We start from the raw sequence: 26,787 nt of genomic DNA, 5'->3' as shown, positions 1-26,787 counted from the left end.
TTATTACCTATTCTATGCTCAGTGTACAGTCATGAGTAATATCATGTACCCACTTTAGAACCCTATCGCACTATCATATTTGACATTTAATGAGACTAACGGTTTAATTTGTCATAAAAGTTAATGTGACATGGTATCAAGGTGTATACATATTAGTACTCGTGACCGTACAGAGTTATTATACTTCGTACAGGTACGATAAGGTGCAAAAGTCCAATCTGTTTCGTGCAAAGTAATACGTTAACTGGTTGCACTTAAGACCTCCTGGTTACATGTCGTTTCTGTAATAAACCAAAAACACCTACAAAAATACAAATTTTATAATTACAATACAATACAAATACACTTTACTAAAAAAGCAGGCGTCGGGATGTGACGACCCCATCGCCCCCTGGTGAATTCATCAGCGAACCTGGTGAATTCAACAGTGCAGTCAGTCTCCGCAGGCCAGCTTGTGGCGAGCTGTTGGTGAGTGACGACACCACGGAGCTGAGATCCCCCGAGAGTCGGTCAGGCCCTCCGTCTCCGGCTTGCCTTCACTGGCCGGCCGGAGTGGACCCCAGCGGGGGCCGCAGGACTCTCACCTCTGGCTTGCCTTCATTGGCCGGCCAGAGTGGGGCGTTAGAGCTATACGCTCGCAGGGTGGAAGTGAAAGATGCATAAGTCGCGAGTTGGTGAGGCGGGTAAACCGCCTCGCAGAAAGCGGTGTACACCTCTCGACACCCTGAGCTGCTCACAACCATGTTGCTGCCTTGCCGTCCAGTCGCGTCGGCTAGATAGGTGGCCCATCCAGTGAGTGGCGAGTCACCGCCTGCTCATTTATCCATGTTTACCAACATTGGTCGAGCAGGCTCCATAGTCCCCCATAGCCCCAGTATCCCGGTCCACTAACCCCCAACCCAATAGCCCAGTTCCCTTTGTTCCCATAATTTGCAATAGTCCTACACGAACCGGGGATTGTCTTTGGGTGCACTCCCATAGTGCATACAGAGATAATCGCCGGTTGGTGTCACACCACATTTAGATTAAACTGTCTTAAGGGGCCTCTACGTGTTGGCTTCGGCCCCACGCACGCCTTCCAAAAGTCCGGGCCTCCATAGGCCCGAGATATGAAAAAGACATACAATAATAATAATAAAAAAAAAATAATAATAAAAGTTTTATAATTATGACAACTATTATTCGCTGGGCTCAGTGACTGCACTTTTGACATGCGCATCTGTGTAGTACAAAAGTACGCAATTTGCACCTGCGTCTAGGTCCCCGATACCGACCCCGCCGGCGTGGTCGACGATTTCCCTCATTCAGCGCTTATAATAAAAGAACATTTTACATGTTTGTTAGGCTTATAATAAAAGTTTTATAATTATGACAACTATTATTCGCTGGGCTCAGTGACTGCACTTTTGCTCTTTAATTGTACATGCGCATCTGTGTAGGTGACGTAACACCCATACGATTGAAGACTAAAGTATGACTGAGGGGAGTAAGGTAAACCTAGCATCATTATTCCTTATTCTAGAGGTATGCTCAGTGTATAGTTATCTAAGTATTATACTTCTTACAGTTACGTCTTCTATCGAACCCATCCACAGACCCTGATTGTTTAACAAAAGTACGCAATTTGCACCTGCGTCTAGGTCCCCGATACCGACCCCGCCGGCGTGGTCGACGATTTCCCTCATTCAGCGCTTATCGCTATCGACCCACTAGGGTCGATTAATTCTTTCAAATATTTTTCCTCTCGGACGACGCCCTGAGCCGAGGTTCGCGCCCAACTGGGCACCCTCAGGCCTGTTGTCTTAAACGTTGTACCGGGTGAGAGTCTTCAGCGCTCTCCATTTGTCCGGCCAAGTAGTTAATGCCATCTGCGGCAAACCTACTTAAGATCGAAGTTTACTGAATCATCATGGAGTGGACTGTATATTTCGCGGCGCGTGTCTAACCGCGCGGGCACTGTCCGTGTGGTCTTGAAATAAAAAAATAAAGTGAATAAAAAATATATTTAATTTTTAATAAAAACTTTTTAGTGATAAAGTTGCCTTATTTGTACCTGGTTAAGGACAAACTGAGAAATCCCTCTATGCAGTAGGGAAATGCTGATAAACGCAACTTTTAAACGCAATGATGTAACATGCGTGAGAATCTGCATTGCAAAAAAATCTTTACATGTTTGTTAGGTATATAAACAGGTTCCTATCTAATTATTAAGTACTAAGTAATATAAAAACAAAGATTAAATCAATTTGAATAAAAGAAATGCAATATTTCTTCCAGGGTGTCACTTGTCGTAGATACTCCTAATGCAGGTAGGTATTGAGTAATTACTCCCGCAGCTAAGAGTTACGTGACTTACGTTTTTTATTGTAAAAGAGAGAGAAATCATCTCAAAAATATCAGTTTGTTAACTCAATCAGAATCCGCTAGAGTATAGGTAAGTATTTCAAAACATTAGAGTTATTTAACTCTTGCAAGAAGACGTATTGATGGAGAAATCAAAACAAATTAACTATTTATACATAATCTATTCATCACATCGCTTTTTGCTCTATGGTACGATGTCACATATCACATAACCCAAACACCGCGGCACGGGTTGCGCTATCGCGTTTTCACCAATGGGCACGGCAAATGCTATCTAATATACTTCGCGTCGCGTGTACCCGGGCAGTCCCCGTTGAAACATGTTTAGTGGCATTTTATTGGCTCTGCGCTTGCAGCCAGTCGGTGACAGGGGCTAGATAGTGTTCGTTCCAGCGAATGTTGTCACGTACTGTCTCGAGCGCGCGCCGTCTCGCCGCCTCGCCCGCGCCCGCATCAGGGTGCTCCGCGAAGAATGCATTCATCTGAAAAAAAGTAAAGCGGTAATTATTACGCGCATGCGTGAATAGGTTGCACCTGGCGAATAGGCAAATATGCACAAATAATCAGTGACCAGCTCTATAGTCAATCATGTCTTTTTGAATTCTACTCGTGCACACATATACGAACACGCTCTGAACACTTCTTTGCCGGTCGGCGACCGGTGTCAGTACGTGTACGCACGAGTCGAATTCATACGAAAACGCGTACAAAGTACGACCGGCTTTCTTCTTCTATCTTTTGGGTTGTGAGGTGGAGTACCAAACTCATCAACCATGGTATCAGGATTACTATTGAGCCGCCAAAGGCCCCTACAAGCACAAGTAAAGTAAAGTAAGTTCTTTATATCAAGTCACTGTGATCCTGTGGTATACCGGCTTGCTTCTCAATCGGAGAGCTCCGGTTTGAACTGACTTGCACCAATGAGTTTAAGTGCAGTTTTCACTAACACAGTTGGCTCGACCATTACAGACGGCGATACGGCTCACCACCTGTCACGTTGGTCTAACAGAAAGCTCGGTGTGGTGTGGGTACTTAATACATCTTGATGAACCTCTATCTAACTAGTAGATAACTCACGCTTATGAATGTATGAATTATTATTTCTAAACTAAGATGCTTATTTTATAGACATACACACCTCCTTAAGTTTGATTTCGGTGCTGAACATCGAAGTCACCCCAGGCACCATGTTGCCCAAATAACGGCTGTTTAGTGTGAAGCGAGCTACAAACTCGGGCCAGCGCGAGCGAACTTCATCCCACACTATCGCCGTGCCTGAAGGATTTGCCGAGATCTGCTGAATCACTGTGAGGTAGTCCTGGCCGCGGATGTATTTCTCGTCCCATGCTAGCGTCAGATATCTAAAAAGAAATAAATGTCATTGATAAACAAGTACCGTAGATAAAGCGCGTCATACAACTGTATAACTATGCTATACATTCGTATACAGAAACAATAAAATCGACAAAAGTTACGTAGGTACAGTCGTCGTCTCAGCATCTATACCACATGGTGATTCGTAAAGCGGTCGGGTTATATACATCTACACATGTTGCCAGTTCGTCGCCTAATCGCGTACTATCGAATGTCAGAGCATGTATCGCTCTTTTAGTCCTACTTTTTGAGTGTTCATCTTCAATCTACAGTACTTATATACATATAAATGATAAATATATATAAAGCACTGGTGGAAAAAATGCAATTATTCTTAGTTGTACAATGAGGATAGAAGCTGCCTATTTCTTCCGTCAGGTGTCGCTAGTGTTCTTAAATTTTGACAGTACCGCATACTATTTGAATAAACATATTGTTTTGGTTATATTTTTACACTATACCTCTTTGCGCAGAGTTAAATTGCAAAATCAAAGTGTTATGTTTATTTCCTAAAGATCGGAAAGAAGAAAGCTTGGAAAAAAATAATCAAATCTGCTTTTTTCCAACTGATGGCTTTTCTTTTTCATAACTCGTCTGGCCAAGTAGTTAATGCGATCTGCGGCAAATCTACAATAATTCACGTCAAAAAAAGGACGGGATACACTCCACATTGCTCCTCGGGAATGTCTTTATTCTATGCGGAAATAAGATGTAAAAAAATATTCTTACTTGCGTAGTAAGGTGGTGTCACGAGGCGCTGCCAACGCAATTCGTAACTTAGATTGTTCCTGTGCGTCTTCCTCCTTCAAGTAGATCTGCCAGAGCTTATCCCACTCTGCCATGTTGGCTGTCTTCATTCCTAATAAATGTTAATAAAAAATCTTAGACGATTATCTCCACTGTACACATAACAAAAAACAATGATAATTGAGCCTATTCGGGCGGACATAAAGCAAATTTTAGTTCGACAGTTCTCAAAGTGCTGTCCTTCTCTTACAATGAGTACAAGAAAGAGAGAGGGCTAGTTTTAGTACTGTCAAGTCAATCGAGTTGGTCGTTGCCGGAATCGCAAATCGGAATACGCCACTGGGTTGAAATTTTGAAAGGGTTGTTCAGCTTGCCATAAGTTATTAGTCTTGTCGATTACCCGCCTCTTTTCTTTTTAGCGGATAAAAAGAATGACAGATATAACTTTGAATTAAAGTAGGACATGTCTGTTGAAATGGTATAAAAAAAACAGGTATGCTCAATCCTATGACAAGCCGCTATTGCTAGCCCTTTGATGACGTATGTGTTACCACTAAATTGGTATCTCCAACATTCCAAGGACGTAAATTTTTTTATTGAAACTGCAAGGGACTCTTACCGTACGCATATATGATTTCTCTGAGGTCAGGTTCGAACTCGGTAGCTTTAGGAGTGCCCTTGTTCTCCAACCACTGCAGGAACAACTCCCGTATCTTCGCCTCGGCTTCTGGCAGCTGGAAGGACGCTGCCAGCGACATCACGGTCACCCGAAGGAGCCTTGTGTATGTAACAAGAAAATTAAAAGTCTTAACCAAATGCCCTTTTCAAATCCAAACCCACGGTCCAAACCCCCGTTGTATAGCTTTTGTGTATGGAAATCTCGGCCTTTATTATTATTTGAGAATTGTGAGGGCCGAACTGTTACAGCTCGCGAGATCACTGCGACCTTGTCAGATCTATTGTGACCTAAATCTCTAAAATTCCTCCTCTAGACCGATCCGTTCGAAGAGATCCTGCGTCTTTTTGGAAGAAAGCTCCATGACTTCCCGGTCCATTATGTGGCTCCCAAGTGTACGGCTACTACTATGTATGAGAGCCTCACAGCTGCATAGCCTCACAGGTGAGTGGCGTCTCATCCTGCCTTAAGCAGAATCTGCATAAAGGCTTTACGAAGTTAAACTATTCATTATATACTTTTTCCTTCGACGATACTACCAATGAGGATTAAAGCTAGAAGCTCAAATGTAGGCAGCAGCACTGTTGAGTGTTCCTAAATTTAGATAGTTCTCCATACTGTCCAGCTGAAATTCGTGATAAGTTGCTATAAAATGTGGAGCAACCTAGAGTGTATCCCGTCCGAAGGATGAATTATGAAAAAGAAAAGCCACCAGTTGGAGTCTTGGAGTAACGTAGTTTTGATTGAAAATAAGCCTTTCCAAGTTTTCTTCTTTCCGATCTTTAGGGAATAAATATGTCGGCGTTAGCTGTTATGAATTAAGAAGAGAAATTGATCAAATCGTAAAATAAAATGAAGTTACATCACTTCCGCCATGAAGTTGCAACGCTCCGACGGCAGGTGGCGTACGGCCAGAGCTGGGTGAAGTCGAGAGAGTCACTACAGATCCGTCGTGTCGAGCGGACGTGCACTGCCGTTCTAGTCGGGCAGTCTACCGCGAACCTCGTCATGAACGGACGTGGCGAATTACGATCGGAACGTGGAGTGCTATAGTCGCTCACCTATAACTTGTAGGGACTTCAAGAAAGTGTGATCGGAAAAGAGCGCCTAGCAAGTACGTTCACATGTCCTGATGATTCGGTCCGAATATAGGAACCATGGGTGGTGGAGGGACCCTTCGCGCTAACTAAGGACGTTAGCGCGAAGGGGCCCTCCACCACCCCTAGATTACGAGAGATTACGAGAGACTGTGTAACCGTTACGAATACCGTGACGTTGCCATGAGTGTGAACCTTATGCTGTGACTTTATCTAATCGTAATACAAAAACTATGTGGAAGTAAATAAAATGATTGTGATACTGATGACGGCCATTATTGTCTTCTAATCGCCCACCCTTTCTGAAACCACGCTTCTACGACAAATATAACACTATGATTTTGTAGCTAAACGCTGCGCAAAGGGTCATAGTGTAAAAATATAACCAAAACAATATGCTTGTTCACTCAAATAGTATGGGAAACTGTAAAAATTAAGACCCCTCAACAGTAGCAACACCTGATGGGATAAATAGGTGTGCTTTATCCTCATTCATTAGGTAGACAACAAAACATAACAAGCATCACGTCTGTATCCCCAAAGGCGTAGCTTAGTCTATTGAATAAATCCTCTATTTTCATCGAGTTTTTCCGTATGGTGCATACAACTATTTCAGTGTTATTTTTTATTTTATTTTAGTATGATATTACAATTACCTGTCAGTCACTCCAATGTTAGTTCTTTCCCAAGTTTGCTTTTCATATAATGGCTTCACCAATTTTTGGACATATTTCTGGAAAATATATTATGCATGTTAATGTAAATAAGTGTTGACAGTCCATTATATTATAGAAGCTTATACATATTTATGTGTCGCGGACCCAACTAGTTGGCCAGCAAGTTCCGTATAATGCCGTCGCGAAACGCGATATTGAAGTTTACACAGCGAGACGCATATATACAACTTCCAACATGACACAGTGGATCGTCGATCCCTACTCACACTACCAACTTGTGGCTAGCGGGGGTACCATGCTCAGTTCGGTACCCCGAAAACATCATTCGGCAGCGGCGAGGGTGTGCTGCCGCCAAATATGATCAAAGGCTATTTAAAATAATAAATAATAGTTACCAGCAGATCCCCAAAAGCAGTAGTATCCAGGAGTCTACTCTTCAACGTATGCAAGACAGAGACGGCAGCAGACCAAGGTACGTAGTCCCTCTCCGTAGTCAAGTACGTAGTAAGGTTCAATGCCATACGATATGGCACGCGACTGGCGTCAGCTAGGGCGAATATCTCGTTCAGAAGATGCGCGCGGTCTGAGATCGTGAGCTGGTGATAAAATAAAGGAATATTAATACCATTTGTATAGCCATTTGTTTGTATGTTTGCATAGTGCGTATGAAAGCAGGACAGAAAGATAGAGTACAGACTAGCGCGAAAGAGACGGTCTAAGGGAATGTACTATTCTGACAGCTGTCCTACGGACTATGTTAATAATAACACAGATAGTATAAAGTACTTTACAAGTGTTCAGTAGTATAGACGGAAACGTGGTGGGAAAATCACTTGACTTGGGCCTAAACCAATCTTCACCTTCCTAGCATTATCCCGTTTTTAAGGAAATATAATGAGAAAACCCACATTCCTCAGAAATGCGTTTCGGAGGTATGTGACCTAACTTAGCTATGCTATGCTATGTGTATATGCTATGTGACCTAGGTTAGCTAAACGGAGCCCGTAAAAACGGGATAACGCTAGGGAGATGATCGCTTTAAGAGACAGTTTCTAGTATGATTAGGTCATTCCATACATCAAAAGACACACGTTGGTTCCGGCTATTACGTATATACATAAACTCACGCCTATTTGCCACCAAAGTAAGCAGAGGCTATAGAATTTCATACACGCACGCCGGTTCAGTGTAGCTGTTACTAAACCTTTTCTAAGGACACGGTCCTTTGGTCCCGGCTAGTACATACTATCTAAATATAAAAGGTAAAACTGACTGACTGACATATCAACGCACAGCCTAATCGGCTAAACGTAGGTACTTGAAATTTGGAAGGGACGTAGCTTAGGTACCTAAGAAATTCCCGGAATTCCCACGGGAACGGGAATTAGCGGAAAATCCTTTTGTATGAAAAATCTAAACCGCTTAAGTTAGACGCTTCAAATTTGGCATGCAGGTACCTTAGTTAACTTAAAGCTTAGTTGCAACAGGATATGGCAAAATTCTCACGGAAACGGGAGTTAGCGGAAAAAAATGTATGAAAAAATAAGTTGCTTGAAATTTGATATGCACTCCCACACACACAAAGATCTCTCTTTTATAACACGCCACGCGGACGAAGTCGCGGGCAAAAGCTAGTAAAGTGTATACGTAGTCAGTCTGACACCAGGGTCGGATGGGGCAGCTTTGTAAACAGAACAAGATAATTGAAAGCCTTACCTTTTTACTGCCAGATTGTAATTCTTTGATCAGTTCATCCCACATCTCGTATGGGTAATTAACTCTGTAGTAACCGACTTGATTGTTGTTTATTTTGAGCCAGGTCTCGTCTTCCTTCAGAGTGAGGGTTACTGAAATATGAAGAATTGGGTCGTGTACTAGCCTCAAGATAAATTATGAAATTCTGATTACTAAATAAAGACAGATCTAAAACTAACGAAAAACATTTTCCTTTTTCTATTTTACTCATTTATGAATTTTAATCAAGACAAACATAATAAGTCAGGTCAGTGAGATTTTATCAAGTTTTTCTATGACGTCACAATGTGCTTTTTCATACAAATTCCACAGTAATTTCGTGACGTTTGAAGTTTAGTAAAACACCGGGTGAGAGCCTTCAGCGCTCCCCACTTGTCCGGCCAAGTAGTTAATGCCATCAGCGGCAAATCTACAATAAGTCACGTCAAAAAAAAAGACGTTTAGCAAAATGTAATTGATTTGACTAGTTGTAAAGATTTTTTTTATACATAAGACAGGTTGAATAATAACTCTCATAAGCCCATAATAGTAGTCATTTCTGATTCATGCATAGAGAAACTCACGCCCACTATTCCTAATTGGGTAGGCAGCGCTACAAGTATTCAGAAGAAGACTCAGAAACGGATACATCCTAAGCTTGATAGGGCGCTGGATTATGGTGACAGTGGATCAGCCCATTAACCATTATAAAGAATTTGTTAGAAAATACAATTCTTCAGTAGCTGAACGAGCCCTATGTATTTCACTCCCAGCTCTGAAAAAAGTCGTGGAATGTATCTGGTATGTAACTTTTATATTATAATATTAAACTTACCACTATCGACGTTATCAGGGAACCACAAAATGTTTTCACTTGATCCCTTGTTGGTCTTGTATGTGATTGGAACAAACCACCGGTAACTGAACAAATAAAATAAACACGTTACATTTAATCTCCATTTAATTCAATTTATATGCAAAAAGTTTAGTTTGAAAAACATAAGCTCAGTTGGTCTAACAGAAAACCCAGGTGAAGCATAGGTACCTGGTTCTTCTTGCGATAGATGTACGTCTGAGGGTAGCTACACACATAGTCGGACCGGCATGAATCGGCACAGCCGGGGGGTAAAAATCGAATACGAGTATACAGGGTGTTAGTGACATCGTAACGAAAACTTTGAGGGATGATTCAGGCCATAATTCTGAGTTGATATCAAGTGGAATTTTCCGTCGCAAAAGTATGGAACGGAAAATAATTTAAATAAGCTCTAAAATTTTCATGACTTCTCCGACAGGAAATTCCACTTGATATCGACTCAGAATCATGGTCTGAATCATCCCCTTCAGTATTCGTTACAATGTCACTTACACCCATACCTACTTGTATGGCTACTGTATGTACTTGTATGGGGTGTAAGTGACATCGTAACGAATACTAAAATTCCACTTGATATTAACTCAGAATCATGGTCTGAATCATCCCTCTGAGTATTCGTTGCGATGTCACTAACACCCTGTATGTAGAATTGTAGATGTATGTTCGAAAAAAAGCCTTACGCTTTAGCCTATGCAACTGAAAAAAACATACTATTTCTTTCCTATACATACAACTTGAATAATAGCACTCTCGCCTGCTTCGATCGTGCGAATGATTGAATGAGTGAGATCGGTTAATTGCACAGGGAACTTCTGAACCGCGACTTGTTATTGGCACCCTTATGGAAATGATAGTGGGCAACTGGAAGTCTAACTATAAAACTTACTCGTTGCTGTATTTAGCTTGGGGGTCAAGCAGAAACCGCTGTTGTGTGATGATGAACTTATTCGGCTCATCACTTTTGGATACAGTTAACACTGGATAACCCATCTGCGTTGTCCAAGTGTCCACGATGTACCTATGAACAGAAAAATCTAGATTTGGCGCCAACAAAACTCATAACTGCGTTATGCAGAAGACAAATTCTCAGAAAAATCGAAACAAAAGGCTAAAGCGCTTACAAACAGAGATCTAAAAGCGCTCAATTATTTTATTGTTCTATTCTGATTTTCTTACGAATTCTCTCTGAAAATAGTTACATCCATACTTAACTAATTTATAAAAAAGAAAGTAAATTTTATGTCAACTTACGAAAGTTTCAAATCAGGATTGTTTTTCTTGAAGTACGGTTCCAATAGATCGAGCAAGTCTTGAGTGACAGTGTTACCGAATTTATATTTCTTCAAGTAATCCGATATGCCTTGACGGAAATTCTCTTCGCCGATAAATCCTTCTAACATCCTCAAAATTGATGCTCCCTGAAGTAAATATGTGGGTTGTTAATTAAAAAAAACATCTATCAAAAACTGGCATGAAGCCAAATGCCTAATAAGGCCAAATGCCTAAGGGAAAAACCGCGAGGATTGCGGGGTGAGGAGCAGGAGTTTATATGAAACGTTAGTGGATTTCAGTTTGAACACGTGAATAGCACAAATTCTCGAACATTACAAATCCGTCCTGGGATCCGTCCACGAGGAGCGGGCGATCCCCGTGCCGCCTCTTGGCACTAAGCTCCAGTTTCATTTCGAAGGATACCACTACTTCAAGAACTATCAAACTAAAATCAGTGTCTGCCAAAATGAGCACCTATCTTCTTCTCTTGTGTGAGTTGTGAGATCATTGACCGACCTCAACAGTCCTGGATCATTGATAAATTGCGTTCAATTATCTTGTGGTGTAATAAAAAAATCTTTACTTACTTTATTATAAGAAATACTGTCAAAGATGGCAGTGATTTGATCAGGAGTCTCCACAGTCTGAACTATAGGATGACTTGAGAGCTTGGCGTCGAATACCAAAACCGGATGAAGAGTTCTAGTCAAAAACTGGTCCAACTAGAAACAAACAATTTTATTTTGAAAATACACTTTTGTTCCATATCTTCACTAGCGTATCCGTGTAGTTCACTCCAAAACCAGGACTTCTCCATACATTTAGCCGGTATTTTCGCCCTTATTTTTGGCGAAAAATATTTAGGGTGTTCGTGTAACTGAGCCTCTATCTTGACAGATAGGAATCCTACCCTGTGATTGCTTGAAAATGACAAGGCTTGTCAATTATTTTCAATAGTTGTTTATGTCAAGATAGAAACTTACACGATTAGGACTCTGATTTGAAATAGATGGCCTTTACCCCCTACTCGGTTCGATGGTTCTATGGCGTTATGAGCTTAAAATAAATTCTAGACAATCGCTTACCATGCTCCAAGATGGTTCTATGGCGTTAAGACTTTTAAAATAAATTCCAAACCATGGCTTACCATGCTCCAAGATGGTTCTATGGCGTTAAGAGCTTTAAAATAAACTCCAAACCATGGCTTACCATGCTCCAAGATGGATCTATGGCGCTGAGAGCTTTAAATTCCAAACCATGGCTTACCATGCTCCAAGATGTTTCTATGGCGTTAAGAGCTTTAAAATAAATTCCAGACAATCGCTTACCATGCTCCAAGATGTTTCTATGGCGTTAAGAGCTTTAAAATAAATTCCAAACCATGGCTTACCATGCTCCAAGATGGTTCTATGGCGTTAAGAGCTTTAAAATAAACTCCAAACCATGGCTTACCATGCTCCAAGATGGATCTATGGCGCTGAGAGCTTTAAATTCCAAACCATGGCTTACCATGCTCCAAGATGTTTCTATGGCGTTAAGAGCTTTAAAATAAATTCCAGACAATCGCTTACCATGCTCCAAGATGTTTCTATGGCGTTAAGAGCTTTAAAATAAATTCCAAACCATGGCTTACCATGCTCCAAGATGGTTCTATGGCGTTAAGAGCTTTAAAATAAACTCCAAACCATGGCTTACCATGCTCCAAGATGGATCTATGGCGCTGAGAGCTTTAAATTCCAAACCATGGCTTACCATGCTCCAAGATGTTTCTATGGCGTTAAGAGCTTTAAAATAAATTCCAGACAATCGCTTACCATGCTCCAAGATGTTTCTATGGCGTTAAGAGCTTTAAAATAAATTCCAAACCATGGCTTACCATGGTCCAAGATGGTTCTATGGCGTTGAGAGCTTTATTTTGCATGTATGTAGCAAAACCTTCATTCAGCCAGAGGTCATCCCACCATTTCAATGTCACTAAAAAGTAATTTAAAAAAACGTTAAGATGATTACAAGGTTTACAGACGGTATTGAAACAAATTGCCTAAGAAAGGACCAAAGGGCGAATAGGGTAGTTCCCAACTACTCAAATCAGCAACTTTTTACTAAACGTCAAAACACGCAATTACTGTGGAATTTGTATGAACAAGCAACCTATGTCGTCATAGAAAACGTGACAAAATTTCGCACATATTATTACATTTTTCTTTAATACAATTCATACATAAGTTAAATAGAAGAAAGAAAACGTTTTCGATCGATTCGATATGTCTTTATTTAGTAATCAGAATTTCATGATTTACCTTTGACCTAGGAAACTACCCAATAATAATAACCAACACCAGGGTTGATGAGGTTGGTAATCGACCCTACAACCCACATGATAGAAGCAAAATGGGGACTTATTATGCTGGTCTGGGAGCAAATAAAAGCAGCAAAAGCTTCCAACAACTTCTTCCCAGGTATGTATTTAAAACATGGTTAAAACCAACAGAGGGTTTCTGTTGACGTTTTTAATATGACCAAGCGTTATATTCGCAATAATAATACTTACCTAAATTACCGAACCACATGTGAGCCAGCTCGTGAGCGATGGTATTGGCTACGTTGATCTTGTTGCGAGTTGATGCTGTCGCTTCATCCACCAAGAACGAGGTCTCCCTGTATGTCACCAGACCCCAGTGTTCGGTGGCCCCGGACTGGTAGTCCGGAATAGCTATCATATCTAAAAATAAAACCATAAACATCAAGATGGCGGAACCAGCACTTTCTAATTCTATTTGAATATCATTTAGTGCAAGTTGTAATTTTGAAAGTAAGATGATACATGCTTCGGAAGGCACGGTAAGCCGTTGGTCCTGGTTACTACTTACTCATATAAGTAGTCGTTATATGAGGGGCATGTGGCGATTCAATAATAACCCTGACGCGAGGGTTAACGAGGTTGCAATTTTCATGAATAAAAAGAAAACAAAACAAAGGTACAACAGGAATAAAAGACAAAATCATCTTGGAGACCAAAAGTCATTAAAAAGTAACTTATGATATGGCTAATTACAAACAATTATGTGGGCAAAACATAAATATAGCAGTTTTCCTTATTGTTTTAAAATATCTTTCAAATTATATCTGGTAGAGATAATAAAAAATAGGTGCCTACAGCAATCAGATTACTTAGAATCTTAAAATTTTCTTTAATGTCTAGCCTATATTACCCACACCATAATAAGAAATTGTTTGACACTTATTAAAATGGGATAGGTAATTTAGAAGCTACATCGGTACATACATAAATAGACTGCTAAACCTAAAACCATAATATATAAAGAGTAGGTATAAAAAAAAGAACCATAGATTATGCTTACCTAGTTTAGGCAGTGGGAAAGGAACTTGATAATATTTAATATAATACTCTGTAGCTCTTAAACCAATGTCCAAAGCAAAATTAATTTTATGCATTTGGTCTTTTTGAGCAAAAGCTCTGAGTGTGAAGTCTTTACCAATGCCATTAGCATTTACTTCAGTCTTCTTGTGATCAAAATCACAGACAACAAAACATACTAGGTATGCTGACATGGGTACACTTGTTGCAAATGTAACAACTTCCATGTTGGTCTCTGTGTCAAGATTCTTTGATATTTCCTGAAAAAAAAAACAAACATAGGTATTGTTTTATATTTTATTGGTTTATATTCTTTTTCATAAATTAGAAAAAGTAGGTACTTAAATATTACTTAAACTAAATTAAATTGATAAAAAATATATTTTAAATAAACAATTTATTGATTGCTTAATCAATAACTCAAATCACAACTAGTTCAAGAGTGTGGCTCTTAAATTAGTGATGATGATTCAATAAGAAAGAAAAAAACTTTTTAAAACCTACTTATTATATTACAGATTACCTGAACAATGACCTTACATTCATGTTGGAGAGTGCCAAATACCCTGGTGGCTTCAAAAGAGAAATATCAAAAGTAGCCTTGTATTCTGGCTCATCAAAACAGGGAAACGCTTGACGGGTGTATGTAGGCTGGAACTTACTGGCAACCATAGTTCTGAAAATACAAAATGTCATAGAATATTTTAATATTATAATAATTATATTATATTAAATTACAATAAATGTTATTCTTCCCTTTACAATTTGTGTACAACTAACTAAACACCATACATAATATTATTATGAAATTATGACAATTGGACTTTAGATATAGCTTGTAGACATTGTCACAGAATATGTTAATAATTAAAATCTGACAAACAATAAAGGACACAAAACCAAAATGTGCATGTAGTTATATGTACCATTGATTAAGTGAATACGAAATGAAACGATTACCTATTATTGCTCAAACGTGACATATAAAACCCTACAATATTACGGGTCAAGTCCCCACTAAACCCCACACAGATCTCGTAATTTCCCGAGCATATCGGATTTTCAAAATGAATATATAGTTGCTCCAGCTGTGTCACTTCTAAATACTTAGCTACAGACACTTCTTGTTCATCTTTATATACTTTTACATAGTGTATATCCAAAAACTTTGTATGTAAGGTTATATACTTCTTTTCTTGCTCCACGGTAACATTAATTTTCACGTTTCCTTTAAATTTACCCGTTTTTAAATCCGGGTGTAAAAGTAGTTTATAATTCACCGGGCGAACTAGAGAAGATAACCTTTCTGAAAGAGTTATTTTACTAGGTAGATTATCCATGATCACGTTCTTAGTGTTAACAAATTTGGATAGACAGTTTTTGCTAAGTATGTACACACTATTATTGAGTAAATTTCGAATTTTTATGCCGTACATAGATTTTTAAATAAAATAAAAGCCAAAAAAATAAATATTTTTTGTTTTGATGACGGATTGATATGAGGATTGATATGAGGATTGATATCGTTCAACTGTCAGTTAGTCATGTCAACGTCAAAGTGACAGCTGTTGCGTTTCGTTGCCGGTTATTTTTGTCTCGAATCCCGATTACTTCTATCAGCCCTTACAACCAAACAGCCTTTATTTATTCTACAGGTCATAAATTGTCTGAAACAGACGTATAAGGCCAATGATGATGATGTTAGGGGTACAAACTTACCTTATATTTTTAAGTAGGTACTACCACAGAGTTAATGTACAATTATTAACCCGGATTTTAGGTTTGGTGCGATGGGCTATAGTTTCACATTTTTGCCATACGCAATAATTAACACCATTCTCATACCTACCTTACCTCCTTCATAACTCATAACTTTATAAGTGATGAACTTAGAATAATGTCTTTTGGGTTCATTTTTATTTCGGTAACCAGGTTGGATGAAACATTATAAAGGCCGTGGGAAATAACGAAGTCTTTTACAACTTTCAAGTGAAACATGAACTGATTTTTAAAAAACAATGACGAATTATATTATTTGAACGGTGTTATCCAAGTGATAGCAAAACAGCTTTTGGTTCCAGGTATAGGATTTAAGTACCTTTTTAGGCTTCGTACTAGAATGAGATACTAACGTAAAGCTTACAGCCTCTTACAGATAACTTCTAAGCACAGCCCGAATAGTGCATACAAAAATTTCGATCTTACCATGAAGGTACCACCAAGCGTGTAAGTGCGAGCGAGAACGAAAGTCCGCGTTCGCTCGCTTACATAGGGTAACGTATCTATGACCTTCTTCTAAAGGGAGGTCCATGACCCATCGCACCAACCCTAGTATCAGGGTTACTATTTATTAGATATTAGGCTTATCAATCTATGTTGTCAACTCACCTGCCATTTTTCAAAGTACTTTTGTAAAACCCGACGATATTTTTATCCAGTCGCCCTTTAAATTGAATTCTCAATGTACAAGGATGTCTTTTTTCTATCATTTGTTGTGAATCTACATATAAGAAGTTCCTGTCATCACCACTAAAATCATATATTGCTGGAATGTTTTTGTTAGCTGGAGTTGACAAGAAAATTGAATGTATCTCCAGATTTTCGGAATGTAGCACTATCTGATTAGTCGTTTGAATTACGTCTATGGTGATTATGACAGTGCCTTTAAAGGTTTTGTTATGAAAGTCAGGCTGCAGCATTAGTTTATAGTTCTTTGGTACCACGTTTCTTGGCAGTCGATAGTTTATGCTCTGTAAAATAATAAGAGATCTTGTATGTAAGTAATTAAGTAGTAGGAAATTCTATACTTTTTTACATCTAAGTACATTTAAAGAAATGTACTAAAAGTAGCTAAAATGACCTAAAAGTAGCTCTACAATGTATAAAGTAATTAATAACTCCGCGCCATTTCTCTCTTCAACATAATAAGTATTATCATTTAAGTATTTTCAAGCACATTGTTTTGAATTTTTAAATGGAGTGAGATCTGTCAGCATGTCTGCAATAAGTCGCGTCTAAGAAGTTAAAGCTTTTTACCTTTGCGTGACTGGCTTCATCTCCCTTCAGACTTTTAATATTAGAGTCGGTGGCCTGATGATCACATTTGACAAGCTGTGTGTTACGAAATGCTAACACCACAGTGGACGTCAGTAGTGACAACGTACATATCCCCAAAAACACCGTCCCTTTGTTATCACGTAACCAAGCGATGGCGCGCATTCTTCCCTCCTGAAATCCAAATAAATAAACTTTAGTGCCTACGCGTTCTGTACGCGGTTAGTGTTTATACTTCTATCAAAATCAGTATTTGCGTGCGTTGTGTATACAGAGCAGATCAACAGGCATATAAAAATAAATTCCATAAGAAGTAATATTGTGGCGGTCTGGCGTCTGCTAGCCATAATCGAAAATAGGCGTGACATCAAAACAATCGTAGGGTAAACAAACAAAATGACATAAGGTCTATAGGTTATAACTACCCGACCCACGCCACGGCCGTCTCGAATACGTTGTTTACAACCTATACCTAAATAGCAGTCGACACGCTCCATCAATTTAGGAACAACCGGTGATTTGCGCCAACTGTGGTGGCCCACATTTGACTTTCGTGCACGAGGCCCGACATAAGAAGGCCGGAACCATAGCCCGCTCCTCCTCTGGACAACGCATGGTGACTAATAGCCCAAAGAGCGGCTCCAACAAGAGGCGTAGGAGAAGGCGCGATAGAGAACCCAGGGTCCGTCTCTGCCCCATCACTCGCAACGACAGCTGCCGAAAAACCCGGCGATACCGTTCGATACTAAAACCCCCGCCACAATCCAAATGTCACAACTTATTCGAATTAAACACAAGTTTGGGAGGACTCAATACACCGATATAAATACTTACGTCGTATCCAGATAAAAACGTAAACATACAATATCGAAAAACAAAAAAAAAATGATTCCTTTTTGTTTTCAAATTAAGAAATTTACATTCTTACACCCGACCGGATAACGTACGTTTACAAATGTATTATTGAAATACATAAAGAAGTAAAATAATAATAGTCTTATTATACGATTTAACTGAGGTAGTGCACAATTAATAATGTTACGTACTTGATCCGTGGTCTCAATTAATTAGACATGTAAGTAGGTACGTTACGTGTGATTCATGATACTAGAGTTCTGAAGTACTTAACACTATGTGTAAATGTATAGGTAGGTTGTCCATCTTCTTTCTTATATATATATAAGATATACTAGATGTCGCGTGGTTCGCTCGCAGCAAGCTGCTCGCGTGTCCTGTATCAGTTCGAAGCTTTGTATGGCGGTCATCTTATTTTCGTGAAATCAAAAAAGTTCTAGCTGCCATAGTTTTGCCAGGCCGAAGGGTGTCTCCCTGATGCGGAGCAGTTTTCCAAGATGACGTTCAGATCACACCCCTATACATATTTTTTACACCCGAGATATTTTCTGAAAAACAAAAATTTATATAGCGGCCATCTTGTTTTCGGCCATTTTGTTTTTTTTTTCACCGGCGATAAAATTTGACCAAGATTTAAATACGTTTCGTGAAAACAAAAATGTTCTAGGTGCGATAGTTTCGCCAGGCCGTAGGGTGTCTCCCTGATGCGGAGCAGTTTTTCAAGATCGAGAAATATTTCCATACTCTACAAGACGTTCCGATTACAACCCTATACATTATTTTTACCCCAGAGGCATTTTCTGGAAAAAAAAAATTGTATGGCGGCCATCTTGTTTTTCCACCATTTTGGTTTTTTTCTCAGCGGGGATTGGATTTGACTAAGATTTAAATATGTTTCGCGAAAGAAAAATTGCTCCAGGTTTTATAGTTTTGCCAGGCCGTAGGGTGTCTCCCTGATGCGGAGCAGTTTTTCAAGATCGAACAGTTTTTCCATACTCAGCTTGACGTTTCGATCACACCTATCATACATCATTTTTTACCTCCGAGACATTTTCTGGAAAAACGAAATTTTGTATGGCGGCCATCTTGTTTTTCCGCCTTTTTGATTTTTTTTCACCAACAATACAATTTGACCAAGATTTAAATAGGTTTTGCGAAAAAAAATTTGATCCAGGTATAATAGTTGCGCCAGGCCGTAGGGTGTCTCCCTGATGTGGAGCAGTTTTTCAAGATCAAGCAGTATTGAAATACTTAACATGACGATTCGATCACATTCCTATACATCATTTTTACCCCCGAGTTATTTTCAGGAAAAACGAAAAATTTGTATGGCGGCCATCTTGAATTTCCGCCATTTTGATTTTTTTTCAGGGGCGATTGAATTTGACCAAGGTTTAAATATGTCTCGTGAAAACCAAAATGTTCTAGGTGCTATAGTTTTGCCAGGCCGTAGGGTGTCTCCCTGATGCGGAGCAGTTTTCGAAGATTGAGAACATTTTCCGAACTCGACAAGCCACTCCGATTACATTCCTATAGACAGTTTTTACCCCCGAGACATTTTCTGGAAAAACTAAATTTTGTATGGCGGCCATCTTGTTTTTCCGCCATTTTGTTTTTTTTTCCCCGGCGATAAAATTTGATTAAGATTTAAGTAGGTTTTGTGAAAAAAGAATCATTCCAGGTGCGATAGTTTCGCCAGGCCATAGGGTGTCTCCCTGATGAGGAGCAGTTTTCCAAGATCTGGAAGTTTTCCCATACTCACCGGAAGATCTTGATCACACCCCCCATACACCATTTTTACCCCCCGACGCTCCTTCTGGGAGAACAATTATGTCAGTGAGTGAGTGAGTGAGTCAGTCAGTCAGTCAGTGGGTTTGTAGCTATATATATTATAACTAGATGTCGCGTGGTTCGCTCGCAGCAAGCTGCTCGCGTGTCTTGTTTTCCCACCATTTTTTTACCGCGATAGAATTTGACCAAGACTTGAATAGGTCTCGTGAAATCAAAAAAGTTCTAGGTGCTATAGTTTTGCCAGGCCGTAGGGTGACCCCTGATGCGGAGCAGTTTTCCAAGATGACGTTCCGATCACACCCCAATACATCATTTTTACCCCCGAGGCATTTTGAGGAAAAACGAAAAATTTGTATGGCGGCCATCTTGTTTTTCGGCCATTTTGTTTTTTTTTCACCGGCGATAAAATTTGACCAAGATTTAAATAGGTTTCGTGAAATCAAAAATGTTCCAGGTGCAATTGTTTTGCCAGGCCGTAGGGTGTCTCCCTGATGCGGAGCAGATTTCAAAGATCGAGAAGTATTTCCATACTCAACATGATGTTTCGATCACATTCCTTATACATCATTTTTACCCCCGAGGCATTTTCGGGAAAAACAAAAATTTGTATGGCGGCCATCTTGTTTTTCGGCCATTTTGTTTTTTTTTCACTGGCGATAAAATTTGACCAAGACTTTAATAGGCTTCGTGAAAACAAAAAAGTTCCAGGTGCGATAGTTTCACCAGGCCGTAGTGTGTCTCCCTGATGCGGAGCAGTTTTCGAAGATTGAGAACATTTTCCGTATTCGACAAGACACTCCGATTACATTCCCATACACAGTTTTTACCCCCGAGACATTTTCTGAAAAAACAAAATTTTGTATGGCGGCCATCTTGTTTTTCCGCCATTTTGATTTTTTTTCACCGGCAATAAAATTTGACCAAGATTTAAATAGGTTTTGCGAAAAAAAATTTGATCCAGGTGCGATAGTTTTGCCAGACGGTAGGGTGTCTCCCTGATGCGGAGCAGTTTTCCAAGATCTGGAAGTTTTCCCATACTCACTGGGAGGTCCCGATCACACCCCCCATACATCATTTTCACCCCCCGACACTCCTTCTGGGAGAACAACTATGTCAGTCAGTCAGTCAGTCAATAGGTACATGGGTTTGTAGCTATATATAATATAATATATAAAAGGAGAAACTGACTGACTGACATATCAACGCACAGCCTAAACGGCTAAACGTAGGCACTTGAAATTTGGAAGGGACGTAGCTTAGGTGCCGTAGAGGTGCATTAAGAAAGGAATTCCCGGAATTCCCACGGGAACGGGAATTAGCGGGAAAATCCTTTAGTATGAAAATCTAAACCGCTTAAGTTAGACGCTTGAAATTTGGCATGCAGGTACCTAAATTCTTAAAGCTTAGTTGCAACAGGATATTGCAAAATTCCCACGGAAACGGGAGTTAGCGGGAAAAAACATTTGTATGAAAAAATCGAAACCGCGTGAGATAGATGTTTTCAATCTAGCTTGCATGCATACCTTAGTAAATTTAAAGTTTAGTTATGGCTGTATTTTGAAAAAGAGTTAGCGGGAAACAAAAATTGTATGAAAAAATCTAAACTGCATAAGTTAGATGCTTGAAATTTGATATGCACTCCCACACACACAAAGATCTCTCTTTTATAACACGCCACGCGGACGAAGTCGCGGGCAAAAGCTAGTCATACATAATGTCTAACTTTAGTAGTTAACTGTATTATTTTATTGATCAAGGTGTATTCCATTACATTTGACAATCTTCTTCCTTACGATCTCGCTGGCCTCTTTATCAATATTTATTTTAAAAGTCTAACCTATCACTGGATTATTTACCTAGGTAGGTACCTACTGTGTTAGAAAGCAAGAGGCGAATGGTTCATTTAGTAGGTCCTACTTTTAATTTCTCTTCAAAGTACTTTAACGATATTAGATACTTACTTACCTAATATTTCTTCTAAAAGTACCTAATAAAATTTAGTAAAAGTGAGGTATAACTGACACTTCAAAGGCTTTTTAACTCAAGTAGTCTCATTATATTATTTTTATCTTGAATTTAATGAGAAAAATGTCACCAAGACATTTTTTTTTAATTTTAATGGTGGGATTGTTTGGTTCAACTTTTTATTTACGTAAGTAATGGGGGTTTTCTGAGTCGAGAACATGTTTTAATTAAATATCACATTCGTTGAAAGTCTTAGTGAATACAACTTACTTTAATTTTTAATATTTTTACATACATTACATCTACATCAGATATGTATTAAAAAAGTAAGTTTTACTTATTACAAGTCATTTATTTATTAATTTATTTATTTGTACACAATAGACCACAGAAAGAAACACAAAGAAAACAGACATATTATGCCACGATGATGACATGTCATGTTCAGAAGGCCGGCCGTGGTAATAGGTATAACATCCTAAGAGTTCTCTTACTACGGCATCCGACCACGGCTACCTTCTGGAATCACTAGGTATAAGTATTTAATACCATACCTAACTAATGCATTCAAATACTTAGGTACATAAAATAAATGAGTTGTCTACTTAATAGAGATGTAACATTATTTTTCTGTAGCTAGTAAGGGGCAAGCCACAGGGACTGTAACATGGAACCTGGCAGAGGGCAGCAGTAACTGTCAGTACTAAATATTCAGAGGCGGAGGCCAGGAGTCCTAGTATGACTTTGAAATAAAACTACTCTGGGCGCCATCCCACTCACGTCAGAGTACTGCGGGGCGGAAGGAAAGAGGGAAACCACTGCTCTATTTTTCCGTAGAAAAGTAGCATGGAGAATACTAAACCGAAGAGTGTGGCTCTTAAATTGGTGATGAGCTAATAAGGATTTCCGAGAAATATTATCTTTTCAGAAAGCGATTTTTCCGTAGTTGGGTGTTAGTTTTTAAACTCAGTTTAAATTCGCTTTCGTTGTAATGTCCTAGCTAGGTGTATGAATAAGTACGTATTTGCATTCCGATGCGATTCCCACCTACATTAAGTGTCCTAGTTATTGTGGGTGTCGCGTGGAATGCAACTAACGTAAGTAAGTAGTCGCGTGTCACGTGACATCAGGATGACACTTTATCGATCACTCCGTGCGCCATTTTTGATATCGTTTTGTTCTCTTAATATCATCATTTAGAGTTTGTATCTAACAAACTTCGTTTCCTCTTTTGTTTAGATACTCTTATTTTTTAAGGATTTTTCCATTTGCATAAGGTCTTAACCTTATGCTTAAAAAAATGGTTATGGTTCTAAGGAACCATATTGTAAAATTTTGTGTCTTTTTTCTTTTTCTTTTTTCTTTTTTTAGAATCTGCTTTTAGATATTTAAGTTAGTATGTAACATTGTAAATTTAGCTGTAAGTTGTCCAAATAAAATAAAAAAAAAAAACAAAAAAAAAACATCATCATTTCCCTAACATTGTCCCGTTTTTCACAGGGTCCGCTTACAAAAGACAGACCCGAGGCGGGTAGGTTTGACAGGGCCGGTTTTTACAAAAGCGACTGCCTGTCTGACTTTCCGATCCCCGAGAAGGGAAGGGGAGGTCACATACCTCCAAAAATGTATTTCTTGGGAATATGGGTTTTCTCATGATGTTTTCCTTCACCGCTGAACACGTGTTCTCTTAATATCATAATATTAAATTATACCCACGACGTAAAAACTTACATAAGTATTATCTATTCACGGCCGAAAAATTCACCGGAGTAGACAGATTAAAAAACAAGTTTATAAATACCTAGCCTATATAATGTATTAAATATTAGGTAGGTACCTACTTACACACAAAATTAGGAACATATTTTGTCTTTCACGTTGTGTTTAAATATTTGTAGCTAATAATGTGTTTTGTATTGTATAAAGTTAACACGTACCTAATCATTAATGAGGTGGGCAGAGCCACAAGAATACATGAAGTTAGTACGAATAAAAATATAAGTTTGAAGACTAAAACCCGACTACGGAAAAATCACGCTCTTAACGTATGAAACAAGAAAATATTCTCTTCTATTCTTTGAAATTCTTCCGAATAGTGATTTTTAGCAGATAGCCGTGGTTGCATGTCATGGTAGGCCAACTCTTTTAGGACAGTTTGGCATTCGACCACGGCTACTGCTAAACATTCGGAAGAATTTCAGAGAATAGAAGAGAATATTTTTTTGTTTCATACTTTTTAGAGCGTGATTTTTGTAGTCGAATTTTAATTTTTAAACGGCCTTTTTATTTATTTTGCGACCTTATTTATTAAGAGAACGAGCTTCCATTATGTATTTATGTACGATTTGGAGATAAAATCTATCCGAAACATGTACGAGCAGTTATATTATCAATTCAACGTAATTATCAAGTAAATACAAGAATACCCGAAAGTAAAAGCTACTATAATATGTATATATTTGTAATGTGCAAATTAAGCTCTTCATTTTTTTCATTTGACACCCAACACAATACCATCGGAAGAAAAAATTGTTTTTCGTCCTCACTTTATGTCCTCTGTTAAATTCTGACAAGTGGTTTAGAAATTAGGTGATAACAGACGTGCAAATACATACATACATATAACCCTCCTTTTTCTTTGCCGCAGTTGGGTAAAAACAGGAAAGGGCACGCAAGGAATTGATGACACTTGAAAAATGATTTATATATATATAACACATATACTATTTATTAGTACTTAACAATAAATTAAAATTATACCTTTGTATAAAGTTGCGCAGGCATCAGCAATCAGGAAAAAAACAAATAAGAAAACTAAATCGTTTCACTGACCTTCACCCACGAACCTTTCACTTTTAGAAACTTTTATTGTAAAATAGCTATACTACAGTTTTAAAAAGATCGGAGTCCGTTCACATTACTAGTATTAGTATTTAAACGCGATATTTACCTATTAGATAATATAAATTGTGAGTGATAGGTTAAAGTTGATGCAGAGTAGTCTGGTAGCCGGCGCAGACACCACTGATAGGTAGTAAACTTCGAACCAATCACATTGCTGAATTAGTTTCTGTCTTCGTGTCCACTATAACACGCTAAGCGAGTTTCCTCACAGTGCGATGCAATTCGTGCGATATCCGAACAAAATGATTAGACTTAAAAAATGGTGGGACCAATTGCAATTCCATATAAACTAAATTTAAAAATCTACGATTTGAGTACAGGCACAGATGGTATATGAACATATTGCAAGAATATATTACTAGAAGGACGTACATCAACCAAATTGGAGACATCCTTAGAAAAGGTTTAGTACAATCTACTCTGAACCGGCGTGCGTGTATGAAAAGATTAATGAATGTGGAGGATCGAAGCAAACGGAATTAATAAGTAGTTTTGCTTACCCCGGTGGGAAATAGGCGTGAGTTTATGTATATATGAACATATTAAGTTATTAGTTTACCTATAGGTACCTAAATTTTATGGACTGATAGATTTAGCGAGATCGTGATTGATCTAGGCAGTTTACAAAATGCCTCGGCGCCTTTTCATGTCAGGCTTTTTGAGTTACCTAAATAATGTATAAAAGCCGTACTTTCTATTTTATTTTGTCAAAAGCCTCGTAGAAATACTAATAATATATGTAGGTATAGGTATTTAATATTTTTGACTTGACTGAATGTACATTTGTTTACTTACTCATATGTATACTTATTTGAGTATAAAAATAAAGTAAAACAAAAATATCTGAACATTGGGGTTAACGTCCGTGCCCGACTATTTATGTTTATTTATTTATCTTTATATATGGGGCTCCGTCAACAATAAAGTCTACCTATTTATTATACCTTCAATACTACCTAAGTATTGTATTCACTTCATTGATTCACTTACCTATTAGTTTATATTGCATCACATTAACCACTGTATACACATTCACATTAAACATTTCTAAAATTATATTTCAAAAATAAAGTAGGTACTCACCTACTTATTTTTACTTTTAGAGTTTATTCATTTATTTTAATAGTTTATTGTAGTATTGTACGCAGAACAGGATATAACGCTCGTTGAGAAGTTGTATTCTCAAATGTGGCTTCACGTTACCGACTTAGAGATGTCATAATTAATTCACCATGCCCTGCCTTTCTTAACGAGAAAAGTTGATAAGCGTACACTATCTGAAGTAGTAAGTAGGTAGATCGGTAATAACTGGTCTTATCGATGTATGAGTACGTCTTCTGTCGTCTTGATTACGAGGTCGATACGACGTCATCAAGACGAGATTATTATTGTGCTACCAGAGGGCTAATGTAACAATTAAGTACGTGTACTTATTACTTTAGTAAATAATAGTCGGTACGAATGGCTTAACGTCTTACTTAATCTTACTTTTCGGTCAATTACCGTGATAGTGTCATAATCTATCCAAACAAAGTTATCAAAATTCCTATTAAGTTTAAATAAGCTATCCGACCTAAATATGAAGTGGTTCGACCGCCTTTGGCCGATTCATGCAGACACCTTTTATTTTAAGTTATTACCTGTCATTTTCTTATTCGGCGAAAAGGAAAGGGACGGATGATTGACAACTGTTAATTTTAAATTTAAAGAATAACCCGGGCGAATAAAATAGGTAACTCGCTCATATGCAATCCGTTTGACGGGTGCCCAGTTCCTCGGCTCAGGACGAAGTTCGCGCCCATCTGGGCACCCTCAGGCCTGTTGTCTTAAACGCTGTACCGGATGAGAGCCTTCAGCGCTCCCCATTTGTCAGTTGCCATCTGCGGCAAATCTACAATAAGTCATGTCAAAAAAAGCTGTCAACTCGCTTCAGTCGGTTTATTGGCCAATACAAATTTTGGAAGGGTTTTTTTAAAATTCTGCCTAAAATTGACGTGTATTCCATAAACTTTATGCCTGTC

General features: G+C 38.6%; 2 protein-coding genes across 7 annotated transcripts in view; one reads left to right on the top strand and one right to left on the bottom strand.

Moving 5' to 3' along the window:
• Window positions 1-26,787, top strand: part of LOC126368574 ((11Z)-hexadec-11-enoyl-CoA conjugase-like) — a 293,092-nt gene that overhangs the window by 81,946 nt on the left and 184,359 nt on the right. The window lies entirely within an intron of this gene.
• LOC126368559 (glutamyl aminopeptidase-like) lies at window positions 1,990-25,998 on the bottom strand. 6 transcript variants are annotated; one of them, XM_050012590.1, is made up of 18 exons: window positions 25,850-25,998; window positions 17,234-17,425; window positions 16,586-16,947; window positions 14,738-14,873; window positions 14,181-14,457; window positions 13,370-13,540; window positions 12,695-12,792; window positions 11,406-11,540; window positions 10,798-10,964; window positions 10,433-10,564; window positions 9,505-9,590; window positions 8,652-8,782; window positions 7,331-7,531; window positions 6,915-6,991; window positions 5,105-5,262; window positions 4,468-4,597; window positions 3,503-3,725; window positions 1,990-2,846 (listed from the first exon to the last, which is right to left on the bottom strand). In XM_050012590.1, the coding sequence occupies exons 2-18, from the start codon at window positions 17,414-17,416 to the stop codon at window positions 2,700-2,702; spliced, it is 2,814 nt and encodes a 937-aa protein (XP_049868547.1). In that variant the 5' UTR covers window positions 17,417-17,425; window positions 25,850-25,998; the 3' UTR covers window positions 1,990-2,699. The 6 variants fall into 6 exon arrangements, with proteins under 6 accessions (XP_049868547.1, XP_049868548.1, XP_049868546.1 ...); XM_050012591.1 differs by lacking the exon at window positions 25,850-25,998 and adding an exon at window positions 24,813-24,880; XM_050012589.1 differs by lacking the exon at window positions 25,850-25,998 and adding an exon at window positions 24,623-24,752.

Source organism: Pectinophora gossypiella, chromosome 7 (assembly GCF_024362695.1).
Source record: "Pectinophora gossypiella chromosome 7, ilPecGoss1.1, whole genome shotgun sequence".
Taxonomy (NCBI): Eukaryota; Metazoa; Arthropoda; class Insecta; order Lepidoptera; family Gelechiidae; genus Pectinophora; species Pectinophora gossypiella.
The sequence above is the reverse complement of the archived record's forward strand: the minus strand, read 5'-3'. Positions and strand labels throughout refer to the sequence as shown.

What these genes read in the sequence shown, in the direction of transcription:
- LOC126368559 (XM_050012587.1), bottom strand. Translation starts at nt 18,112, where the DNA reads ATGTTTACGTTTTTATCTGGATACGAC. An exon ending in TTTCCCACTGCCTAAACTAG is followed by an intron (nt 13,541 to 14,180) that starts GTAAGCATAATC and finishes TTTTATTTTTAG; the next exon opens with ATATGATAGCTATTCCGGAC. An exon ending in ACAGTATTTCTTATAATAAA is followed by an intron (nt 10,965 to 11,405) that starts GTAAGTAAAGAT and finishes TATTTACTTCAG; the next exon opens with GGAGCATCAATTTTGAGGAT.